The sequence below is a fragment of the Giraffa tippelskirchi genome, chromosome 5, assembly GCF_054371585.1.
Source record: "Giraffa tippelskirchi isolate mGirTip1 chromosome 5, T2T-mGirTip1v1.2.pri, whole genome shotgun sequence".
Classification (NCBI taxonomy): Eukaryota; Metazoa; Chordata; class Mammalia; order Artiodactyla; family Giraffidae; genus Giraffa; species Giraffa tippelskirchi.
The window spans coordinates 104,685,344-104,708,233 of record NC_137279.1 but is presented as its reverse complement, the minus strand read 5'-3'; the positions used below and the strand labels follow the sequence as shown (position 1 = coordinate 104,708,233).

General features: G+C 38.2%; 1 protein-coding gene across 16 annotated transcripts in view; it reads right to left on the bottom strand.

Annotated features, from left to right (window-relative positions):
• SPAG17 (sperm associated antigen 17) overlaps positions 1-22,890 on the bottom strand; it is a 246,713-nt gene that overhangs the window by 127,478 nt on the left and 96,345 nt on the right. For all 16 annotated transcript variants that reach the window (XR_014054585.1, XR_014054589.1, XR_014054587.1 and 13 more), the window contains exons 14-18: positions 20,683-20,910; positions 20,396-20,587; positions 12,576-12,637; positions 11,900-12,013; positions 1,426-1,580 (exon numbers count right to left, since the gene is read on the bottom strand). Coding sequence is in view for 8 of the 16 variants with exons in the window: in XM_081492940.1 (XP_081349066.1) it covers positions 1,426-1,580; positions 11,900-12,013; positions 12,576-12,637; positions 20,396-20,587; positions 20,683-20,910 (751 nt within the window). In the remaining 8 variants the exon portion in view is untranslated. The remainder of the gene's footprint in view (positions 1-1,425; positions 1,581-11,899; positions 12,014-12,575; positions 12,638-20,395; positions 20,588-20,682; positions 20,911-22,890) is intronic.

The window sequence follows — 22,890 nt, the reverse complement described above, 5'->3', positions numbered from 1 at the left end:
CAGATGGACATATTCTAAACAATATATTAGCAAACCAAATGCAGCAATTTATAAACATGATAACATCATGGACAAATTGGATTTTCACGGGAATGTAAATTTGAACATTAGAGTATCTATTAATAAAATTTCACACTTTAACAGATTAAAGGAAAAAAGAGAACATCTAAATTGATGCAGAAAAATCATTTGATATTATTTAATGCTGCTGCTGCTGCTAAGTCACTTCAGTCATGTCTGACTCTGTGTGACCCCATAGATGGCAGCTCACCAGGCTCCTCTGTCCCTGGGATTCTCCAGGCAAGAATATTGGAGTGGGTTGCCATTTCCTTCTCCAATGCATGCACGCATGCTAAGTCACTTCAGTCGTGTCAGCCTCTGTGCGACCCCATGGACAGCAGCCCACCAAGGCTCCTCTGTCTATGGGATTCTGCAGGCAAGAATACTGGAGTGGGTTGCCATTTCCTTCTCCAGATATTACTTAATAGTCATTTATAATTAGGAACCTAGAGCAAACTAGCAACATAAGAAAATTTTCTAACCTAATAAGGAGCATTTACCTATGGCAAAAAACCGAAAAAATACTTAATAGATGAATATTCAAAACCTAGAATAAAACAATAATGTTCTCAAAGTTGTACTGAAGTCCTAGTCAACAAAGAAATGAAAAGCATAATTACTGGCAATGAAAAACAAAACAAAAGAAAGCTTGGTATTAGCTTGGTATACCTATTGTGTATCCTAATTTTAAAAAATCATCTCATGACTTTAAAGTGTGTGTTTCTGTGTATATGCATGCACACAGTCCATTTCCCTAATTTTCTGTAGGTTCATGTTCATCCTCTCTATATCCCTTAGGACTAAATTCTATATAAATAACAAATACTGAATATACATTAACCAGTACAGAAAAATAATGAAAAGTTCTCATCATTAATGAGAAAGGAGAGAAAAAATTTAAGATAGCAATGAAATAATTAAGGAGCTGGGAAGGAAAAACAAATTACTGATTCCTAGAGGTCTCAGTTTGCTGGGAACCTGACTGCACGTGTCATTCAGTTACCCTACGTTTGAGTCTTCCCTAGATCAAGTGGAGTTACCCCAAACCAGCATATGGAATGCTGTGTTTTGTAGTTCCTACTTTAGACCTTTCAGAGGCTGTTACATTGGAGTCTAAATGAATCAAGTGTTATTTAATAATATCCCCACTAGAGTCAATGGGGCCATGAACGTCTGTCTGCTTCAGTGTCTAGTTTCAACGCCTATCACAGTGCCTGGCACACAGCATTCAGCTTGGTGACCTTCACTGAATCTACGGTACCGCACAAATGTTTTTATTAGGTTGAACCACTTAGCTTAGGCTAAGGAACTAAAAACCAAATAACAAGCTATAAGATAACTAACTAAACCATCTAAGTTGGTTACCTGAATCCAACATTAGAGTGAAGGCCAACATTCCAATATTCATGATGCAGACGTTGTAAATTCATTGGATTATGAAAGACCAACAGTAAAGAGTTGTCTTGTGTATGGTAATAAGAATCAATACACCTGTATTGTTGATTGGCTTCTTGAAGAACCTGAAAATCAAAACGAATGCATTGTTTTGTCTTTTTTTCCCCAAGAGAAGGGTCTGCTGCTAGGGCGTTTCTCTGCTTCCTCCTTTTGCTCCCCTTATCTCCATGATGCTAGTCAAGGTGAGAGCAGAGATCGCAGATATTTTCAGGAGCATTTTAGCAACTCTTATAAGAAAAACAAATCCTAGGCTCCAAGCATGGAGGTATTTGCTTAAGTGTTTTAAATTAATGCTGGGAGATAATAAAGTCTAGGAGTTACTTAACACTTTCCATACCTTCATTTTAAGCTTCTCTAGTAGCTCAGCTGGTAAAGAATCCACCTGCAATGCAGGAGATCCTGGCTCGATTCCTGGGTCAGGAAGATCCTCTGGAAAAGGGATAGGCTACCCTTTCCAGTATTCTTGGGGTTTCCTGATGGTAAAGAATCCGCCTGCAGTATGGGAGACCTGGGTTTGATCCCTGGGTTGGGAAGATCGCCTGGAGGAGGGTATGGCAATCCACTCCAGTATTTTTACCTGGAGAATTCCATGAAAAGAGGAGCCTGGTGGGCTACAGTCCATAGGGCTGCAAAGAGTCAGACACAACTGATGCAACTTAACACACGCACACACACATACCTTCAGATAAATCATCTCATTTTATCATAAAAACCTCAGATAAATTGATATGATTATTGTCCCCATTTCACAATATTAAAAGCTGCATTTTTCAGTATCATTTGTGGTCAAGAGAGAATAAGAGACTTGTCTAAGAGTATGGAGTTCCTAAGTTCTGGTACAGGGCTTATCCCAGTCTTTTGACTCTAAATGTCACATTTCACACTCCACACAGTGCTCTCCACTACACCACGTCTCCAGACACCACGGTGTCGTCTTGATACATACTGTTTCTACACAACTTCTATCCCTGATCCTTTCCAAAGCATTTTATCCTCAGCACTGTAATTGCAGCCACAAACAGAGGGGCCCTGTGGCAAGCTGCCTTTTCCTTATGCCAATCAACATAAAGAAATATGTCCATAGGGAAAGAAATTAGACAGTTGTGGGGTTTGGTTTTGTTTTTTCTTGTCCATATCAATTCGGTGGAGGCAGCTTTCTATTCTCCACTGTTTGGATGATCTGAAGGCATGGAATTGCATATTATGTCAGGACTATTTTACTTTTGCTGTCAATTGCACACTGGCAGTATAACTAAAATAATACATTTACTGCCCAGTCTAGTCCCCTATATGTCTTTATGAAGTGGCATTTAAATTTTTACAACTGTTCCCTGAGAGCCAATACAAGAAACACGTATGTGGTAAATTTGTTTTCTTTCTCTCTCTCTTTTTTTTAGGCTGCACAGTACAGATGCGGGGATCTTAGTTCCCTGACCAGGGCTCAAACCCATGCTCCCCTGCAGTAGAAGGATGGAGTCTTAACCATTGGACTGCCAGGGAAGTCCTGACATGGTAAATATTTTTGCATTTACAACATTTTGCTCTGTGGAGTCCTATCCATTACTTTATTTTTTTTTGGCAAATTCATTTCAGATTTTAAACTAGAAAAACAAACAACAAACTTCTATTTTTGATGAACGTGTAGGTGGTTCTCAATCAATATTTGATAAGGGTTCATACAATTTATTTCTTTTCCTTTTTAAAACTTTGGCCACAACATTGCAAATCAACTATATGCAAGAAATTTTAAAAACTTGGCTTTTACCTATTATTATGTATTAATATTTTTCTCATTAACTAATTTTTTCATTAAAAATAGAGACCTACTACATTCACAGAAAAACAAAATGAACAAGATAGCTAAGACTTTTCTTTAAAATATGATTAAGATTTTTACAGAGAATGCTGGAGTTCAGAGATGTGTGTTTAAGAAGCAATTGATGGAGCACCTGATATGGAGAGAATGGATTGGAGTGGAGAGAGAGTGAAATAGGCTGATGATATTACAGTAGATGGGGAGGATGGTAGTTGGATTAAAGTAGCAGCAGTGGAGATGGTGAATAGCTTGAAGATGTATTTTGAGGTATACCCTCAAAACTCAATGATGGGTCAGATATGTGGGACAAAGGAAAAGCTGAAGTAAGGAATGACTCTCAGCCTTTTGGCTTGATGCTGACATTTTCTGAGATGGATGAGGGGAGAAACATGCTTAGGTGGGAAAATTATTTGCTTCATGTGGGACACTAAATATTTAAGATGCCTATCAGAAATTCACTAATGTGGAACTCAAGATAGAGATAATTTGGAAGATAAACTTTTATGAGTCATCAGGATTAGACATATATAGTAGATGAAATCATTGAATGTTTACAGAGGAGAGAAGACCAATTCAAGATTGAGGCTCGAGGCACTTCAATATTTAAATAGTAGGTAGAGGAGAAGTACTCAACGAAATTCCAGATGGAGCACTGAGGAATTGCGTATGGCACCTTGGAAACCAGGAGTGAACAGTGTTTTGTGGGGAAGTGATCAGCTTTGTGATGAAAAGGTCAAGGAAGATGAACAAAGGAAGTATTCGTTAGGTTTGGCAGGACAATTACATGTGACCTTGAAAAGTGAAGCTCCAGGACACCCCTGGTGGTTCAGTGGCTAAGACTCCAGGCTCCCAATGCAGGAGGCCTGGGTTTGATCCCTAGTCGGGGAATTAGATTCCACATGCTGCAACTAAGAGTTCACATGCCGCAACTAAGACCTGGAGCAGCCAAATAAATAAATAAATATTTTTTAAAAAGAAATAAAAGTTAAGCTTCTATGGAGTGAGGAGGGCAGGGCTAAAACAAAATAAAATCTGAAATGAAACTCCAGTTAAAAATGAAAGATTAAACACATGCACTTCCTAACCCCTCACTAAAGGAACAGTCAAATTTGAGTTTTAATATCACAAAGTTGAAGCCCAAGGAAGATGAGACAAAAGAAACATTGTGGAAGCTAGAAAGCAGAAGAATAAATGGTAACTGATTTAGCAGAACATGGAAAGTCAAGTTCCAAGATTAGTTTTAAGAGAGACCAAAAGGAACTTTGTGAGCAGAAACACAGAAAGGCTCAGGAAATGGCAGAGTTAGGTAACTGTGAAAGTGGAGTGAAAGTGGCAATGAAAATAGGAAGATTAATGTCTTTAAGAAGCCTCAACTATTCTGAGCAGCCAGGGGACTGCCCATCTCTCACATCAGCAGAAGAAAGGAGAATTATTACTGTAGAAGCTGACTCTGTGGATTTTTAAGGGGAGGGATCCTGGGCAGCACTGAGGGAGAGCTATACCACAGAAAAAAGAGAATTCTGTAAAAGTTGAATTGGCATGGTCTAATAGAAATATAAGGTGAGCCACAAATGTGAGCCATGTGCGTAATTTTAAAATTTACAGTAGTCATATTTTTCAAGTTGAGGTAAAATTAAACTATATATTTTATTTAATGTAATATGTCAGAAATATATTATCATTTCAATATATAATCAATATAAAATTTGCTAAGTACTCAGAAGCTACATGTGACTAGTGGCTACCACATTGGACAGTGCAGATCTAGACACTGGGTGGTAAGAAATCTTATACTCCTTTCCTCCATTATTTGGCTTCTAAAACCCTGACAAGTTATGTCATGGAAGATAAGAGAGCAGACTTTTTTCCCTAGAGACTCTAAATGGACCAAGAGTATAGAATTAATACATCAACATTCACCGGTCTTTCAAGAACCACCCCCCTCCCCAAAGCCAAAACACCCAACAACAAGGTCAGGTTATTGACAACTTTGCCCCACTTTGACTTTATGTAGCACTTCTTATCATATTTTTTTAGTATCTCATTATGAATAGAAACAAAGAGGCAAATATCACTAGATGCTATTCTTCAATATGAAAAATGAAGACACCTCCCCCACAAAAAAATAGTTAAAAAAAAACCTGAGGAAAGGAGTTTTCAGGGAGAAGACTTCAAAGGACTTTAGTATCCTCATAGAGATAAGAGAAGATACGGTACCAGGGAATGTGAAGAGTATGTTTTATAAATGTAATTTGTAATTATAAATATAACCTTATGATATTAATATTATAACAACAGATACAGAAGACTCAATAGAAAAATTCAACGAAAGCAGAGACATATTTCCAGAATAAGAAGAAAAGCTGTTGGAACTTGGAAGGAAAGGATAAGGAAATTGGAAGTTCAGTCTAGAAGTCCAATACCAGAACAACAGGAGTTTCAGGAAGAAAGACTAAAGGGAGGGGAGGTGATTATGAGAGTGATGATTGTATAATATTTCCCAAAATGTAAAGATTGGAGTTTCTGGATTATACTGGGCTCCCCAGTGCAGTATTAGGAATAGAACCACACATCAAGGCATATCAACAGGAAATCCAGAACACTGGAACAAAAAGAAATCTTAAAGACCTTACAGAGAGAAGAAAAAACACAGACTCAACTGATCAGGAATCAGAATTTCACTGTTTTTTTCTCAAGGACAATCTGGAAAGCTAGAAGACTATTGAGGAATGGCTTCAAAATGTTGAAGGAAAATACTTTTCAACTTAGCATCTTATATAAAGCCAAACTGGCAGTTAAAAGTATAGAATTAAGGTATTTTCAAACATCCATCACCTCAAAGATTTACCTGCCATTTATGTTAACTCAGGAGCCAATTTGAAAAGACAGTCCCCTACAAAAAGAGAGTAACCCAAGAGAGAGGACAACACGGGATGCAGAAGACAGTATCTAACTGGAAATAGAGGCAAAGGATATGGCCAGGATGACAGCAAAGGGGATGGCAGGACCACAGCTGTGTAGCATGCTCTCTCTGAGAACTGGTAGAACTTCCTTTGCTGCTTTGTATAGTAGCTTCTGGCAATGGTCATCAATCCTTGGTGTATTTTAGCTTGGATCTGCATCATTCTAATCTCCACCTCTCTGGTCACAAAATATTCTCCCTGTGTGTCTTTAGTTGGTATTTTCTTCTTCTTACAAGGACACAAATCACATTTGATTGGAGCCCACTACAATGACCTCATCTTAACTTGATTACATCATTTAGACACCCTAATTCCAAATAATCCACTTTCAGGTCCTGGGTGTAAGGATTCTAAAAAATCTTTTGAGGGACACTGTTCAACATAAAACAGTTCACACTGAAAGTGAAAGTTGCTCAGTCGGTCTGACTCTTTGCGACCCCAGGGACTATACAGTCCATGGAATTTTCCAGACCAGAATAGTGGAGTGAGTAGTCTTTCCCTTCTCCAGGGGATCTTCCCAACCCTGGGATCAAACCCAGGTCTCCTGCATTGCAGGCGGATTCTTTACCAGCTGAGCTACCAGGGAAGCCTACAGTTCACATCATAGCCTCTCAAATTCATATCTTTCCCATGTATAAAATATATTCACCCAATCCCAACATCCTTCAAAGTTTTAACCCTTTCCAGCGTCAACTCTAAGGCTCAAATGTTATCTAAATATCTTCTAAGTCAGTTATGGGTGTGACTCAGTTTCTGGTCCATCCTTGGGCAAAATTCCTGTTCACCTGTGGCCCTGTGAACCCAGAAAACAAGTAGAGGGCAAGCAGTGGTGCAGAACACACAGGAAAGATACTGCTTAGAGAACACAACTGATGGAATACTGTTAGGTTTGAATGTACTAAGCAGAGATTTACTCTTAAGTAGAGAATTTGGGGGAGAGTAATGACAAATGTTTATCAAACTAAACAAATAAAAAGGAAATGGAATCCAGGTACTACACAGTGCAGCTGTGAATCAGTTCAGTTCAGTCGCTCAGTTGTGTCTGACTCTCTGTGACCCCATGGACTGCAGCATGCCAGGCTTCCCTGTCCATCACCAACTCCCAGAGCTTACTCAAACTCATGTCCACTGAGTCGGTGATGCCATCCAACCATCTCATCCTCTGTCGTCCCCTTCTACTCCTGCCTTCAATCTTTCCCAGCATCAGGGTCTTTTCAAATGAGTCAGTTCTTCCCATCAGGTAGCCAAAGTATTGGAGTTTCAGCTTCAACATCAGTCCTTCCAATGAACACCCAGGACTGATCTCCTTTAGGATGGACTGGTTGGATCTCCTTGCAGTCCAAGGGACTCTCAAGAGTCTTCTCCAACACCACAATTCAAAAGCATAAATTCTTTGGCACTCAGATTTCTTTATAGTCCAACTCTCACATCCATACATGACTACTGGAAAAACCGTAGCCTTGACTAGATGGACCTTTGTTGACAAAGTAATGTCTTTGCTTTTAAGTATGCTGTCTAGGTGGGTCAAAACTTTTCTTCCAAGGAGCAAGTGGCTTTTAATTTCATGGCTGCAGTCACCATGTACAGTGATTATGGGGCCCAAAAAGATAAGTCTCTCACTGTTTCCATTGTTTCCCCATGTATTTGCCATGAAGTGATGGGACCAGACGCCATAACCTTAGTTTTCTGAATGTTGAGTTTTAAGCCAAATTTTTCGTTCTCTTCTTTCACTTTCATCAAATGGTTCTGTAGCTCTTCTTCACTTTCTGCCATAAGTGTGGTGTCATCTGCGTATCTGAGGTTATTGATATTTCTCCCGGCAATCTTGATTCCAGCTTGCGCTTCATCCAACCTGGCATTTCTCATGATGTACTCTGCATATAAGTTAAATAAGCAGGGTGATAATATTCAGCCTTGACATACACCTTTCCCTATTTGGAACCAGTCTGTTGTTCCATATTCTAACTGTTGCTTCTTGACCTGCATACAGATTTCTCAGGAGGCAGGTAAGGTGGTCTGGTATTCCCATCTCTTGAAGAATTTTCCAGTTTGTTGTGATCCACACAGTCAAAGGCTTTGGCATAGTCAATAAAGCAGAAGTAGATGTTTTTCGAGAACTCTCTCACTTTTTCTGCGATCCAATGGATATTGGCAATTTGATCTCTGATTCCTCTGCCTTTTCTAAATCCAGCTTGAACATCTGGAAGTTCATGGTTCATGTACTGTTGAAGCCTGGCTTGAAGAATTTTGAGTATTACTTTGCTAGCATGTGAGATGAGTGTAATTGTGCAGTAGTTTGAGCATTCTTTGGCACTGCCTTCCTTTGGGATTGGAATGAAAACTGACCTTTTCCAATTCTGTGGCACTGCAGAGTTGTCCAAATTTGCTGGCATATTGAGTGCAGCACTTTCACAACATCATCTTTTAGGATTTGAAATAGCTCAACTGGAATTCCATCACCTCCACTAGCTTTGTTCATAGTGATGCTTCCTAAGGCCCACTTGACTTCACATTCCAGGATGTCTGGCTCTAGATGAGTGATCACACCATCGTGATTATCTGGGTCGTGAAGATCTTTTTTGTACAGGTCTTCTGTGTATTCTTGCCACCTCTTCTTAATATCTTCTGCTTCTGTTAGGTCCCTACCATTTCTGTCCTTTATGTGCCCATCTTTGAATGAAATGCTACCTCGGTATCGCTAATTTTCTTGAAGAGATCTCTAGTCTTCCCCATTCTATTATTTTCCTCTATTTCTTTGCACTGATCACTGAGGAAGGCTTTCTTATCTCTCCTTGCTATTCTTTGGAACTCTGAATTCAAATGGGTATATCTTTCCTTTTCTTCTTTGCATTTCTTTTTCTTGGGGATGGTCTTGATCACAGCCTCCTGTACAACGCCATGAACCTCTGTCCATAGTTCTTCAGGCACTGTGTCTATCAGATCTAATCCCTTGAATCTATTTCTCACTTCCACTGTATAATTGTAAGGGATTTGATTTGGGTCATACTTGAATGGTCTAGTGGTTTTCCCTATTTTCTTCAATTTAAGTCTGAATTTGGCAATAAGGAGTTCATGATCTGAGCCATAGTCAGCTCCCAGTCTTGTTTTTGCTGACTGTATAGAGCTTCTCCATCTTTGGGTGCAAAGAATATAATCAGTCTGATTTCGGTGTTGACCATCTGGTGATGTCCATGTGTAGAGTCTTCTCTTGTGTTGTTGGAAGTGGGTGTTTGCTGTGACCAGTGTGTTCTCTTGGCAAAACTTTATTAGCCTTTTCCCTGCTTCATTCTGTATTCCAAGGCCAAATTTGACTGTTACTCCAGGTATTTCTTGACTTCCTACTTTTGCATTCCAGTCCCTTATAACGAAAACATCTCTTTTTTTGGTGTTAGTTCTAGAAGGTCTTGTAGGACTTCATAGAATCATTCAACTTCAGCTTCTTCAGCATTACTGGTCTGGGCATAGACTTGCTGTGATATTGAAAGGTTTGCCTTGGGAATGAACAGAGATCATTCTGTCATTTTTGAGATTGCATCCAAGTACTGCGTTTTGGACTCTTTTGTTGACTATGATGGCTACTCCATTTCTTCTAAGGGATTCCTGCCCACAGTAGTAGATAAAACGGTCATCTGAGTTAAATTCACCTGTTCCAGTTCATCTTAGTTCACTGATTCCTAAAATGTCGATGTTCACTCTTGCCATCTCCTATTTGACTACTTCCAATTTGCCTTGATTCATGGACCTACCATTCCAGGTTCCTATGCAATATTGCTCTTTACAGCATCAGACTTTACTTCCATCACCAGTCACATCCACAACTGGGTGTTGTTTTTGCTTTGGCTCCATCTCTTCATTCTTTCTGGAGTTATTTCTCCACTGATCGCCAGTAGCATATTGGGCACCTACTGACCTGAGGAGTCCATCTTTCAGTGTCCTATCTTTTTGCCTTTTCATACTGTTTCAGCTGTGAATAGCACTTATATAATTGAAATGTGATAAATCTTGAAATCTAATAAAAAATTATGATATGGTTAAAAGTGTCATAGAATGACAAGGTTTGAGTTTATGAGTGTGTATATGTATGTATAGGAGTGTACGAGTGAGTGTATGGGCATGTTTCAGTGTGTGTTCGGAGAAGGCAATGGCACCCCACTCCAGTACTCTTGCCTGGGAAACCCCATGGATGGAGGAGCCTGGTAGGCTGCAGCCCATGGGCTCACGAAGAGTCGGACACGACTGAGCGACTTCACTTTCACTTTTTACTTTCATGCATTGGAGAAGGAAATGGCAACCTACTCCAGTATTCTTGCCTGGAGAATCCCAGGGACAGGAGAGCCTGGTGGGCTGCCATCTATGGGGTCGCACAGAGTCGGACACGACTGACGCAACTTAGCAGCAGCAGCAGCAGTGTGTGTTATATGGGGGTGGGCAAGCTGTTTTTTCAAGAGAGAGTCAGTTGATGATGGTAACTAAATATCTTGTTTTTTAGAGATAACTGAGTTAAGTAACAAGAGAAACAGGTAAATACCTTGAAGATTTTTACCTCTGGGAATTATGTCATGGGCATGGGTGTGTGCATGCTGTCATGTCCGACTCTTTACGACCCCATAGACTGTAGCCTGCCAGGCTTCTCTGTCCATGGAATTCTCCAGGCAAGAATATGAGAGTGGATTGTCATTTCTTTCCTCCAGGGGATCTTCCTGACCCAGGGATTTGGGTCCTGTACTGGCAGGCAAATTCGTTACCATTGAACCACCTGGAAAGCTCCATGGGCATGGGAGGGACCTGGTATTTTTCATAAGACTCTTTACACAACGTTTTGGCTTTAAAAATAAGTGGATGTAAAATTTTGATAAAGGTATAATTGAAATTAAAAGGATAAAAGAAAAAAGAGTACAAGTTTTTGCATAAAATGTAAAATCAACAAAAAGAGCTTGCTTTAGTATTACTCATTGTTTTGCATAGTGGTTAAGAGCACAAGTTCTGCGTCTGATATCTTGGGGTTGTTTGTATCTTGCGTGTCTCATTCATCAACCAGTGAGACCCTTTGCAGTGTGACCTTGGACAAAAGTTACTAGTGGTTAAGGTGGCTCAGTTTTCTACTGTTTAAATAGTTTCTACTTCATAGGATTACTGAAGAGATTAAATAAACTAGTAATACATACTAATCATTGACTAGCATATGGTAAGTGCTCAAGAAATGTTAGCCATCACAGTTTACATTGAATTGTTAATTGCATCAGAAAATATTTAGAAATGTTGTGAAAACTGAAGAGAGCTAACAAGCAATATGGGGAAACATAAGGTTGCTTCCCAATAACGTCTTACTTTTATTACTATGTTTTTTTAAAAAAAACATGTGCAGCAGTCATGCACGTATCTTTTTTTTTTCTTAAAAGACTTCATAAAAAAAAATCCTTTAAGAAAGTATATTTTAAAATACTTTGGGCATGCATAGCACAGTCTGGGAATAAACTCACTTTACAGCTGAAGTAAATGGGAATATTGATCTGAAATAGATCTGAGAGTGACCGAGAAGTGAACTGTTCTAAATCACACTGAGCCTCCCCAGACCAATCTGATGAGACTCATAGCCCATTAATACCTGAAGCAGAACTTTTGGTTTAAAATGTTCAGTAAAACTCCAGTCCATTAGATCGCGTCGCTGGGTTTTCTTTATGTCCTCTAACTCGGCTTCTACAGTCGTCTTCTTTGGTTTCTTAAAAAAAAAAACCAGAGGAATACGATTTCAGCTTTAATTTGTTTAAGTCCAAATGAAGCCCTTTTGGACTCCATCAACTAACCAGCATGCACTCCATCTAATTGGGGGAAATCTGCATATGTATAAATCCATATGGCAACATTTTAAGAGAACTGCTGCCAGAAAAAGTATGCCTTTGACTTTTTTTTTTTTTATGGGCAACATAATCTAAATATTTTTATTGTTAGGTTATACTCTTCTGAGTCCTGTTAGCAATTATAGGCAGGTTTTCTGAACTCACTTCAAGACAGCATTAGTTCTACATAGCTGTATGGTCAGCAGGTGTTCGTGACGTTGCCAAGCCACACTGTCTAGAGAGAAGCATGGAGCCTGGAAGTTTTGCTTGAGCGGCTAGTGAAATTAACTCCTTTCTCTCCAGTTGGAACCGAGCTGGGGGGGTGTCTGAATAATCCCTTCTCCTCTAGTATCAGTCCCTTCCTGCTAAGTTTCTCTGTTTTTTTAGTTCATGGTTTTCTCAGATCTTACTGGCATCTACACTTTTAGGGCAATAATTCCCTACCTTTTCAAGAAGATCAGCATTTGTGACCGCTTCATCTTTGATCTCATTGTTCATGGTCTGCTCTGTAAATCAAAGACACCAACATCCAGTTGTGTTTGGGCTTTGTTCTCTCTTTGGTCAATGCTGTGCTTTTTTGTTGCCATGTGATCTATGTTTCTGTGCTGAAAAGGTAATTCCTGAAAGGCATGTTTCATGCCTCCAAAAAGGTGTTTTTGTCAATAATTCTAAATTAGTGTCTACCTAGAAAAGTTACACTAAGTCCTTTGAAAAGAACCCAGCTCCCTATATATTACATTCCTAAATCATATATTAGATATTCTGCCTTCAGACTGTATGGCTCGCTTTTGACAATGTACTTTTATCTTACAAGCTGCAAATATTTACTGATTAAACTATGTCAACTGCTCACCACACACTGTTGTCTGTTATGACGCTGGTACTATCACAAAGCCTTTTCAAACTTCTGCGTTGTATCTGGCGAGTGACAGCCTAGGACAGGGGCAGGGATGTACAGAAAGGAGAAAGCGCCTGACAAAAGCACCTCCTACTAGAAAAAGCAATACCATACACTATCCTGTTAAGATTTTTCCTTATTCATTAATAATTTATTAATTTAAAACCCATTTAATGGGCATCTGCAGATTTAAATGAATAAAATGAATAGGGAGCTGGATTCCACGGAGCCCCTTACCATGGACACACTAGCTCTCCCTGTGACCAAAGAGTATACTTATATGATAATTGGGACTGTGATAACTTCCCTGAGTACTAAGCACACAGCCATAAATGGAGAGAGAAGAAACAGACTGATGCTGTTGATTTCTGAATCACCCTGTTTCAGTAAATCTTAAAGTTAACAAATGTGTTATATAGAGGAATTCCATGATATATGAGTTTCACGTGGATAAATAGACACTTTACTGTGAATGTTTCAGAATTTGTAATATGCTCTTGTGACTGTGAATCTCTAATAAAGAAAGAAATCAAGGACATAGCATATTCCAAATCTGACCAAAGTAATAAAGTGGGGAGGTGGGTTGAATCTTGTAACATATTTGTCATACTGCTGAAAGACAGCCAGTCTGACTTTTTTTTTATCACCCTCAGAATAATAGCAAATTAATCCCTAGGAAGTCATATATAAAATGACTCTCCAACCACACCTCCTTCCACCCTCCCTGGCTCATTCTACTCCAGACTCAACTGGCTTGCTTGTTGTATCTTGAAATTTTTGAACTTGATTTTCTCTCTGTCTGGCATGCTTTGCTTTAAGATAGTCATCTGTTTCAAACCCTTCATTCATATTGCTGTTCAATTGTCACCTCCTCAAGAGTCTTCTGCTTCTTATCCTGCTTGATTTTTGATCATAGCATTTATCCATGCCTAATAATATTTGTCTGTCTCTCCATCTCAAATGTGAATTCCTGGAGAATAAGAACTTCTATTTTTCCTAACTGTACTCTAGAGCACCGAACACATGGTAGGAACTCAGTAAATATATATATTATATATATATATATATATATATTGATTGAATGAGAGAAATCTATATCATGTATTAAAACTGGAAATAAATATCAAGCCATATAGAGAGTGCAGAAATGTGGAAGAAATCCTACAACAAAAGCTTATTTGTGGGGTAAGCATAAGCTCAGCTGGTAAAGTATCTGCCTGCAATGTGGGAGACCTGGGTTCAATCCCTGGGTTGGGAAGATACCTTGGAGAAGGGAAAGGCTACCCACTCCAGTATTCTGGCCTGGAGAATTCCATGGACAGTCCATGGGTTCGCAAACAGACACGACTGAGCAACTTTCACTTTCACAAGATCTAAATTTTCATCGTGTGGCAAAGAGAACCACATCTGGGCTTCTAGAGGGAGTAGCTAATTACATCTAAGCAAGATAGGCCAAATGTTTTACTTGCCTTTAGGAGCATAGCTACTTATATTTTTGCCACTAGTTCCATCTCACCTTGGGCTGGTGAGGGTGACAGTATGAATGTTCCATTTTGATTTATAAGAAAATTATAAATTCAATTCAGTTTAATATTTATATAATACAGACACTCAAGAGCAAACTCAGGCCAACTATAATTCTAAATAGACCATTATGTCCCATGTGCCCTTGAAGCAATTGATATGCAATCTGTGGAATAAAAATTATTCTAATCTATGGGCTGCCAGATTTCTGGGAGACTTGATATTCCCTCCTGTGTCTAAGGATCCAATAGAAAAAAAGTCTCCAGTTTAGAAAATATGTTTTAAAAAACTGTGCATCAGATATTTTGTCAAAGGAAAGAACATTCTAAGACTAATCTGTACGCTATTTAATAGTAGAGTAAAAGTCATTTTTTTCCTTTCTTCCTGATTTCTTCCTTCAATGGCATAATCCTTTGACAGTGTGATTCAGTAGCTTTTGACACATCTGGAAATGGATGCATTCTCATCCCTTTGAAAAACAGCTTTCCTAATCTGTTTTACTTTAGAGATAACAAGATCCCTCTGCAAAGCAGTTACTTTATTAAAAAAACACTCAACAAGCATAAAGAGCACATCTAAACCTATAGCCTCACGGTTATCAACTCTCAGGTTTTTCATAAATATCCAATAGGCCCCGTCAAGTTCAAAAACAGTCTCAGATGGAAATCTACTGTTTGGTTGAGAAAAGCACAACTATTTAGCTCTTCAAGTCCAGAAACAGGCTTTTCTATGTATTTGATGCTAAGATGGTTGTGCAGGAAATAGATGAACAATTTCTGCTTTGTTTAGAGATTTAAAGTGGCTGCTTCAGAAACGTGACTCAGTTAGGGGAAAAATGCAAAAACAAACAAACAAACAAAAGATTAGCAACAACAAAAATTTCCCTCACATGTTAATAGCCTCAGTGAGGCACCAAGGTTCATCTACTCATCTCCATCCAAATGTAACAATTCCTTGACAAAGGCCAGCCTATATCAGGTAGAATCCCTCACAGGCCATGGGTTCAGCTCTCAAGATTGCTTGGCCACTAGGATACATCATCCATTATAGCATTTTTAGCCATGATGATTTAGGGAATTGCTATAAACAATTACTTTGCACCAGGATTCAGAACACAAATTTATGTAGTTTGACCACCAGGTGGCAAAAGTTGCCTGAGGAAAACTATGTACCAACTGCTCTTAAAAAAAAAAAAAAGGCAAAATAAAACAAACAAACAAAAAACCCCTCAGGCCTTATCTCTCTCCTGGCTTATTCTGGCTCTATATTAAGTCAAAATGACTTCTTTGTCATACGTTTATATTCCCATAGGACTCACTAATGCCATAATATCTCAAGTTAATTTTTTGTGAGTTAGGCTAATAGGTAAGGGTGTTGAGAATAGGGAAATAGAGAACCAGCCCTAAAGGTAAGGAACGAGCCCTGAAGGTAAGGAACCAGCCCTAGAAAGTCTCAAAGGCAACAAAATTGGGTATGTATAACCATGAAGAAGAGAATATGAATATGGTTAAACCGTTAGATACATCACAAGGAATTTCTTGGAACTGAGGAAGCCACAAGACACAGTGGAGGAAGCATTGGTTTGGATCCCTCTTTGGAATCCTGACTTCCTGTTCATATGTGGTTGAACGAGTTACTTAACCCCTCTGAGTCTTTGTTTCCTCATCTTCAGGATTAGGCTAATGGTAACTTCCTTATAGGCTTGATGTTAATATAAAGCATATAAAACATAGTTAATATATGTAAAATAGCATAGTGCTTGGAATATAGCAGGCAGTATTACATAAAAGTTACCTCCTTCCCTCCTCTGTCCCCTTCACTTATCTACTCTACTAATAGGCAAGCAGATTTTCCCTAATTCCACTCATTGATGACTTCCTTTTCTACCCTCACTTAAATAAATAAAAATAGTTAAGATGACCATTTAGTCAATACTCACTTAACATCTATTCTTTTATAGCACTGACCATTTTTTAAAATTTTGAAATAATACAGAAAAATACAAAGAACTTAAATGCTTGGTATAATAAATAATGATAAGGAAAAGTTCCAGCACTTCAGACATCTTACTCATGTTATTTCACAATCACATTTCTTTATTAAACCTTCATATAATTCCTGACATTTTTTTGGATCGTTTTGGGTTTTTTTACACACAATTTACAAATAATAACAGTTTTGCTTCAACATTTACAGCTTTATCTCTTTTTCTTACCTTACTGAGTTGGCTAGCATCTCCAATGTAATCCTAAATATGAGAGTTTACAGTGGATAACCTTCTGACCAAGGGAAATCTTTCAACTTTTCATCTTGATATATAATGTTTATTATCAGCTCAGTTCAGTCGCTCAGTCATGTCCAACTCTGCGACCCCATGAATTGCAGCACGCCAGGCCTCCTTGTCCATCACCAACTCCCGGAGTTTACCCAAACTCATGTCCATCGAGTCAGTGATGCCATCCAGCCATCTCATCCTCTGTTGTCCCCTTCTCCTCCTGCCCCCAATCCTTCCCAGAATTAGGTCTTTTCCAATGAGTCAACTCTTCGCATGAGGTGGTCAAATAAACTTTATAAGGTAGAGAAGTTTTCTTTCTATTGCTAATTTGTTTTTCATAAATTGCTATATTTTTTTCTCTATCTACTGAGATTATATTTTTCTTAGTGTGTTAACTGATAAATCATATTGATTTTACAATGTATGCTTTTCCTTGTTACAAAAACTTGTCCTGATTATTATGACTTTGCATATTGCTAGATCAGTTTGCTTATGTTTTATTCAGGATTTTGGTATATATGTTCATGAACAAGTGAGTTTTAATTTTTTTTGTTGTACTACCCTTGACAGTTTTATTATAAGGCTGATGCTAGTTTCATAAAATGAGAATAGAATAATCGTTCTATATTTCTTGGAATTAATTTTTATTAAGATTGGAACTATATTTTGAATGTTTAGAACTATTTTTTTTTTTGAGTGTTTAATATCACTAGTCAATGAGATTATTTGGGTTTGGCATGTCTTCCTTGGGAAGTTTTTAAACTGACGTAATTTATTTAAAAAATAATAAGATTCAGGTTTTATATTTCTTCTTGAGTGAATGCTGTTAAGTTATACTCTTCTAGTAATTTGCTCATTTCATTTTTAGACATACTAAAATAAAGTTGCGGATTGTTTACAAACTAAGCTATCAGGGAAGCCCCTTATATCCTTTTACTCTCTTTTAAATTTCTATAGCACCAAAGGGAAATCTGATTCTTTATTTCCAATGATTTTTATTCCTGAAATAATTTTATCCCTAATACAGTAATTCATGCTTCTTTTTGTGATCTTCCATTTACTAAAAATTTTTCAATTTTAAAAATCTTTCAAAGGACCAAAACTTTCATTTTATTTCTTCTGCCTATTGCATCTATATTTTCCATAATTTGTGGTTCAAGAACATACTCTGTAGTTTTGATCTGTGAAAATTTGTTTTATGATGTAGTATATGGTTAAGGTTTTTAATATAAACATACATACTTAAGATCTCTAAGAAGCTATAGTATTAAGGAGGCCTTAATATAGGCATATGAATAACTGTTATAAGTAGTAGGAAATCCCTGGGAGCTCAGCTGGTGAAGAATCCGCCTGCAATGCAGTTGACCCCAGTTCATCGATTCCTGGTTTGGGAAGATCCCCTGGTTTGAGAACGGATAGGCTACCTACTCCAGTATTCTTGGGCTTCCCTGGTGGCTCAACAGGTAAAGAATCAGCCTGCAATGTGGGAGACCTGGGTTCGATCCCTAGGTTGGGAAGATCCCCTGGAGGGGGGCACAGCAACCCACTCCAGTATTCTTGCCGGGAGAATCCTCATGGACACAGGAGCCTGGAGGGCTACAGTCCGTGGGGTTGCAAAGAGTCAGACATGACTGAATGACTAAGCAAAGCACAGCACAGCACAGTAGGAAATAACTAATGCTATAAAGGAAGCATATATTAATATGAGCATGGAAATGATAAGAAAGGCATTTCCAGATGAACACATCTAACAAAGCTTCATGGGAGTGTCACTTGAACCTCAGTATAATCAAAAAGACAACTCTAGTGGGAGGTTATTGTGGGGAAAAGTTAGAGATAGAAAAGAGCAGGCTGCCTAGAGGAAATAGGGTCTAATTATATTGACTACAGCATGTGCTAAGAGAGCAAAAGTGAAAAAGTGGAGAGGGTTTGGGAAAATAATTTGGTACTGCTGAAGAAGCGAGTAAAGCAAGCCAAGAATTTGGGTTCTATTTGTAGGTAGTAGGGAGCCATTGATAGCTGAGCAGTAAAGAATCTGCCTACCAATGCAGGAGACACAGTTTTGATCCCTGGGTTGGGAAGATCCCTTGGACAAGGAAATGGTAACCCACTCCTGGAACACACTCCAGTATTCTTACCTGGGAAATCCCATGGACAGAGGAGCCTGGCGGACTACAGTCCATGGGGTCACAAAAAGAGTCAGACTTAGCAACAAACAACAATGAGGGAGTCATTGAATGTTATAAGCAGGGTAATAGCAGAACCATATTTTAAGTAATTAATCTGATAGCTGTGTGTAAAACAGCTCAATAAAAATTTAGCCTACTATTCTTCTATGCTTATATATCTCTTAATATTACAATATTTATTATGATTTAATTCTAGAATGAGAATAATTACCTGAGCAGGAGGGTGTTCAGGTAAACTGATGTTCATTGAGTATTGATTTTATACCAAGCTCTGTACTACACAGTTCATTGCTATTGGGGGTAATTTTGGATAATTATTTTGCATATAATCACAATAACCCTGTGAAATACTAATGATAAAAGTCTTAATTCTGGTCACTGTACTATATTTACAAAGGTAGTAGAAGTGGCTTAAGAGGCCTTATGATACATTGAAAAACAAGGGTTGAAGTAATGAGGACTTACTCTACAAATAATAAATGTGAGAGAGGGTGTGGAGAAAAGGGAACCCTCCTAAACTGCCGATGGGAATGGAAATTGGTAAATAAACCCACTATGGAAAATAGTATGGAGGTTCCTTATAAAACTAAGAAGAGTTACCATATGATCCAGCAATCCCACTCCTAGGCATATATCTAGGCAAAACTATAATTCAAGAGATACACTCACCCCTATGTTCATAGCAGCACTGTTCACAATAGCTAAGATATGGAAGCAACCTAAATGTCCATCAGCGGATGAATGGATAAACAAAACACACATATATGCATATATATACTATACACAATAGAATATTACTCAACCATAAAAAGTATGAAATAATGTCATTTGCAATAACATTGACGAACCTAGATTATCACATTAAGTGAAATAAGTCAGACAGAGAAAAACAAATATATAATGTAACTTATACGTGGAGTCCAAAAAATGATGCAAATGAATTTATTTACAAAACAGAAATAGATTTCCAATGTAGGAAAAAAACTTGGGGAGAGGAGGATAAGTTAGGAGTTTGGGATCAACAGATAAACACTACTACATATAGAACAGATAAACAACAAGGACCTACTATATATCACAGGGAACTACATTCAGTGTCTTGTAATAACCTACAACGCAAAAAATATGAAAAAATATATGACTGAATCAATCTGCTGTTTACCAAAAGCACTGTAAATTAACTATTTCAATAATTTTTTTAAAAAAATGAGTAGTTACTGTATAACACTCAGTAACAAAGTTTGATGAACAAAACAATATGAACCAGTTTTTCAACTGAAATAGGGAGGCATTTAAATTTAAATAATGTAACTTGAATCTTTTTGGTTTATACATTCTATATCAGTATCTATACACACACACACACACATTTGCTCACCCAGAGTGTCAGGTTGGAGCTGAGCCTTCAAGTTTCTCTCCTGCTCTGTTGGTTCCCTATTATCAGAGTCTAAGGATTTCTTGTTACTACCAGGCTGACGACGATCTGATGGTTCTTTGTTGAGCTCATCATCTGGCATAGGTGTTGACCAATTCTGATTCAGAAATAAAATTCTGTCTTTGGGTCCATCATCTAGGCAGAGTAAAGAGGATCCATAAGATACAATACTAGACAAATGGACAATGATACAATGCAAGAATGCCTTTTGTTCCCTCCAGGCAGTGTACCTGTTTGCTGTTTGGCTTCTTGGGTATTCATTTTCATGATGTATTGTTGCCTTATCTGTTTAGCAAATCTGGCAGGGTTGTCCCATGGTATGTTGAACATCTCAGAATCTGTCCCATACATCATCCTAGAATGCTTTAGTTTCCCATCTTCATCAACCTCAGAGAGTTCCAGGCTCTCAAAAGTAAACACTTTGAAGGCCCGTTCTACTTCATTCCAGCTCAAGACGTCTGTAAGAAAGCAGACCAGTGCTTTTAGAAATGCTCTTTATTACCATACAGTACAGGGGCAACCAGGGGGGTCAGTCCCTCAGAAAGACAAAAGAGTCACGCCATAATGCGTGTTGACCTGACTTTACACATGGGCACCACAATTCTGCAACAAATAACACAGGCAACTAATAATAAGAAAGTTATACAATCAAGATATATCAAGATAATGCTCACAAACTGCTTCACAGATGAATGGATATGAGGTGTCCAGATTGATTCACATTGACTTTCCCGAGTATTGATTGAATATGTTTAAAACTTGTCATTTTTTCATGGAGAATAGATTTGTGGTTGCCAAAGGGGAGAAAGGTGAGGAAAAGATAGGTTGGGAGTTTGGGGTTAGTAGATGTAAACTACTACATATAGAATGGATAAACAACAAGGTCATATTGCATAATACAGAAACTATATTCAATACTCTGAAATGGAACAGAATGGAAGAGAATGTAACAAAGAACGTATATGTGTATATAACTGAGACACTTTTTCTGTACAGCAGAAATTGATACAACATTGTAAATCAAGTATACATTAATACATTAAGAAAATGTCATTTTAAGCAAAAGCATCTTTTTCTGCTATTGTAATTTAACACAGAAATTACTCACTTGTGTCTAATATAGGCTGTTATGTTTAGTAGGCTTTTCTGTTCACTCAGACTTAGAAAAGGCATCTTTCCACCCAATAAACTGGTACAGAACTTTTCATAATTTTATTTCAAAGGTTATCAGCCTTCAAGGGGCTATATTAATTTGTGTATTTAATATTTTATAGAATTTGTGTGTTCACTCACTCATGCACTCATTTTTGTTTTCTATGTTCTAGGCTTTATATTCTATGCATTTTTCTTTGCCTGACATTGAAATAAAAGATTTGGCTCTGCACTTCAAAAGTTCAAGATAGAGAGGTAGGAGGTAGGTATTAACAAACAATCAGGGAATTCAGTGAGGGAAAGTGAAATGATAGGGACAGATCAAATAACTGGAGGTCACCTCCATTCAACCTTTCTAGCGGGAAGGTTCCTTTTGGAAAAAACACAAGGAAATTCAGGAGAGAGACAGGAAAAAGGCAAAGGTAACAAAATTAAGTTTGTTCATTCATTCATTTCACAAACATTTTTTGAGCACCTACTAGTTGTCAGTGACTTTAATAAAAGGACTACAGCAGCAAACATATCAGTGAACTCCTAACTTTACAGAGTATCTATTTTAGCAATTGGGAATACAGAATAAACAGATAAGTGTATACTCTATCAAAAACAAGAAGAGTAAAGCCAGATGAGGGGATAAGCAGTAATAATGACTGGGGAGGGACTTCTATTTTATATAAAGTAGTCAGAGCAAGGGCTACCCAGGTAGCTCAGATGGTAAAGAATCTGCCTGTAGTGCCGGAGACGCAGGTCTGGTCCCTAGGTAGGGAAAAATGCCCTGGAGCAGGCAATAGCAACCCACTCCAGTATTCTTGCCTGGGAAATCCCATGGACAGAGGGGCCTGGTGGGCTATATTCTGTGGGGTCGCAAAAGAGTTGGACACAACTTAGTGACTAAACAACAACAAATATCAGAGCAGAGTCCTGTAAACAAGTAAAGCAAAATTAAGAAAGAAGTGGGGGAGTCATACCACTATCTGGGAGTAGAGTGATGGAGGCAGGGGAGGGAAACAGCTAGTGCAGAGGTAGAGGCAGGGGTGTGATGGACTTGTCCAAGGAAGCACAGTGAGGTCAATGAGATAGAGTGGAGTAAAACAACGAGAATTCGACAGAGGATGAGCTCAAAAAGTTCAGATTTTACTTTGAGGGAAATGGGTGATCACGAGAGGGTTTTGAACCAAGAAGGAACAGGATCTGACTAACCTTTTGGAAGGGTCATTCCTGCTATTATGTGAAGAAAATACTCTAGGTAAAAAGGGGAAAGCTTGGAGACCAACTGGAAAATTGCT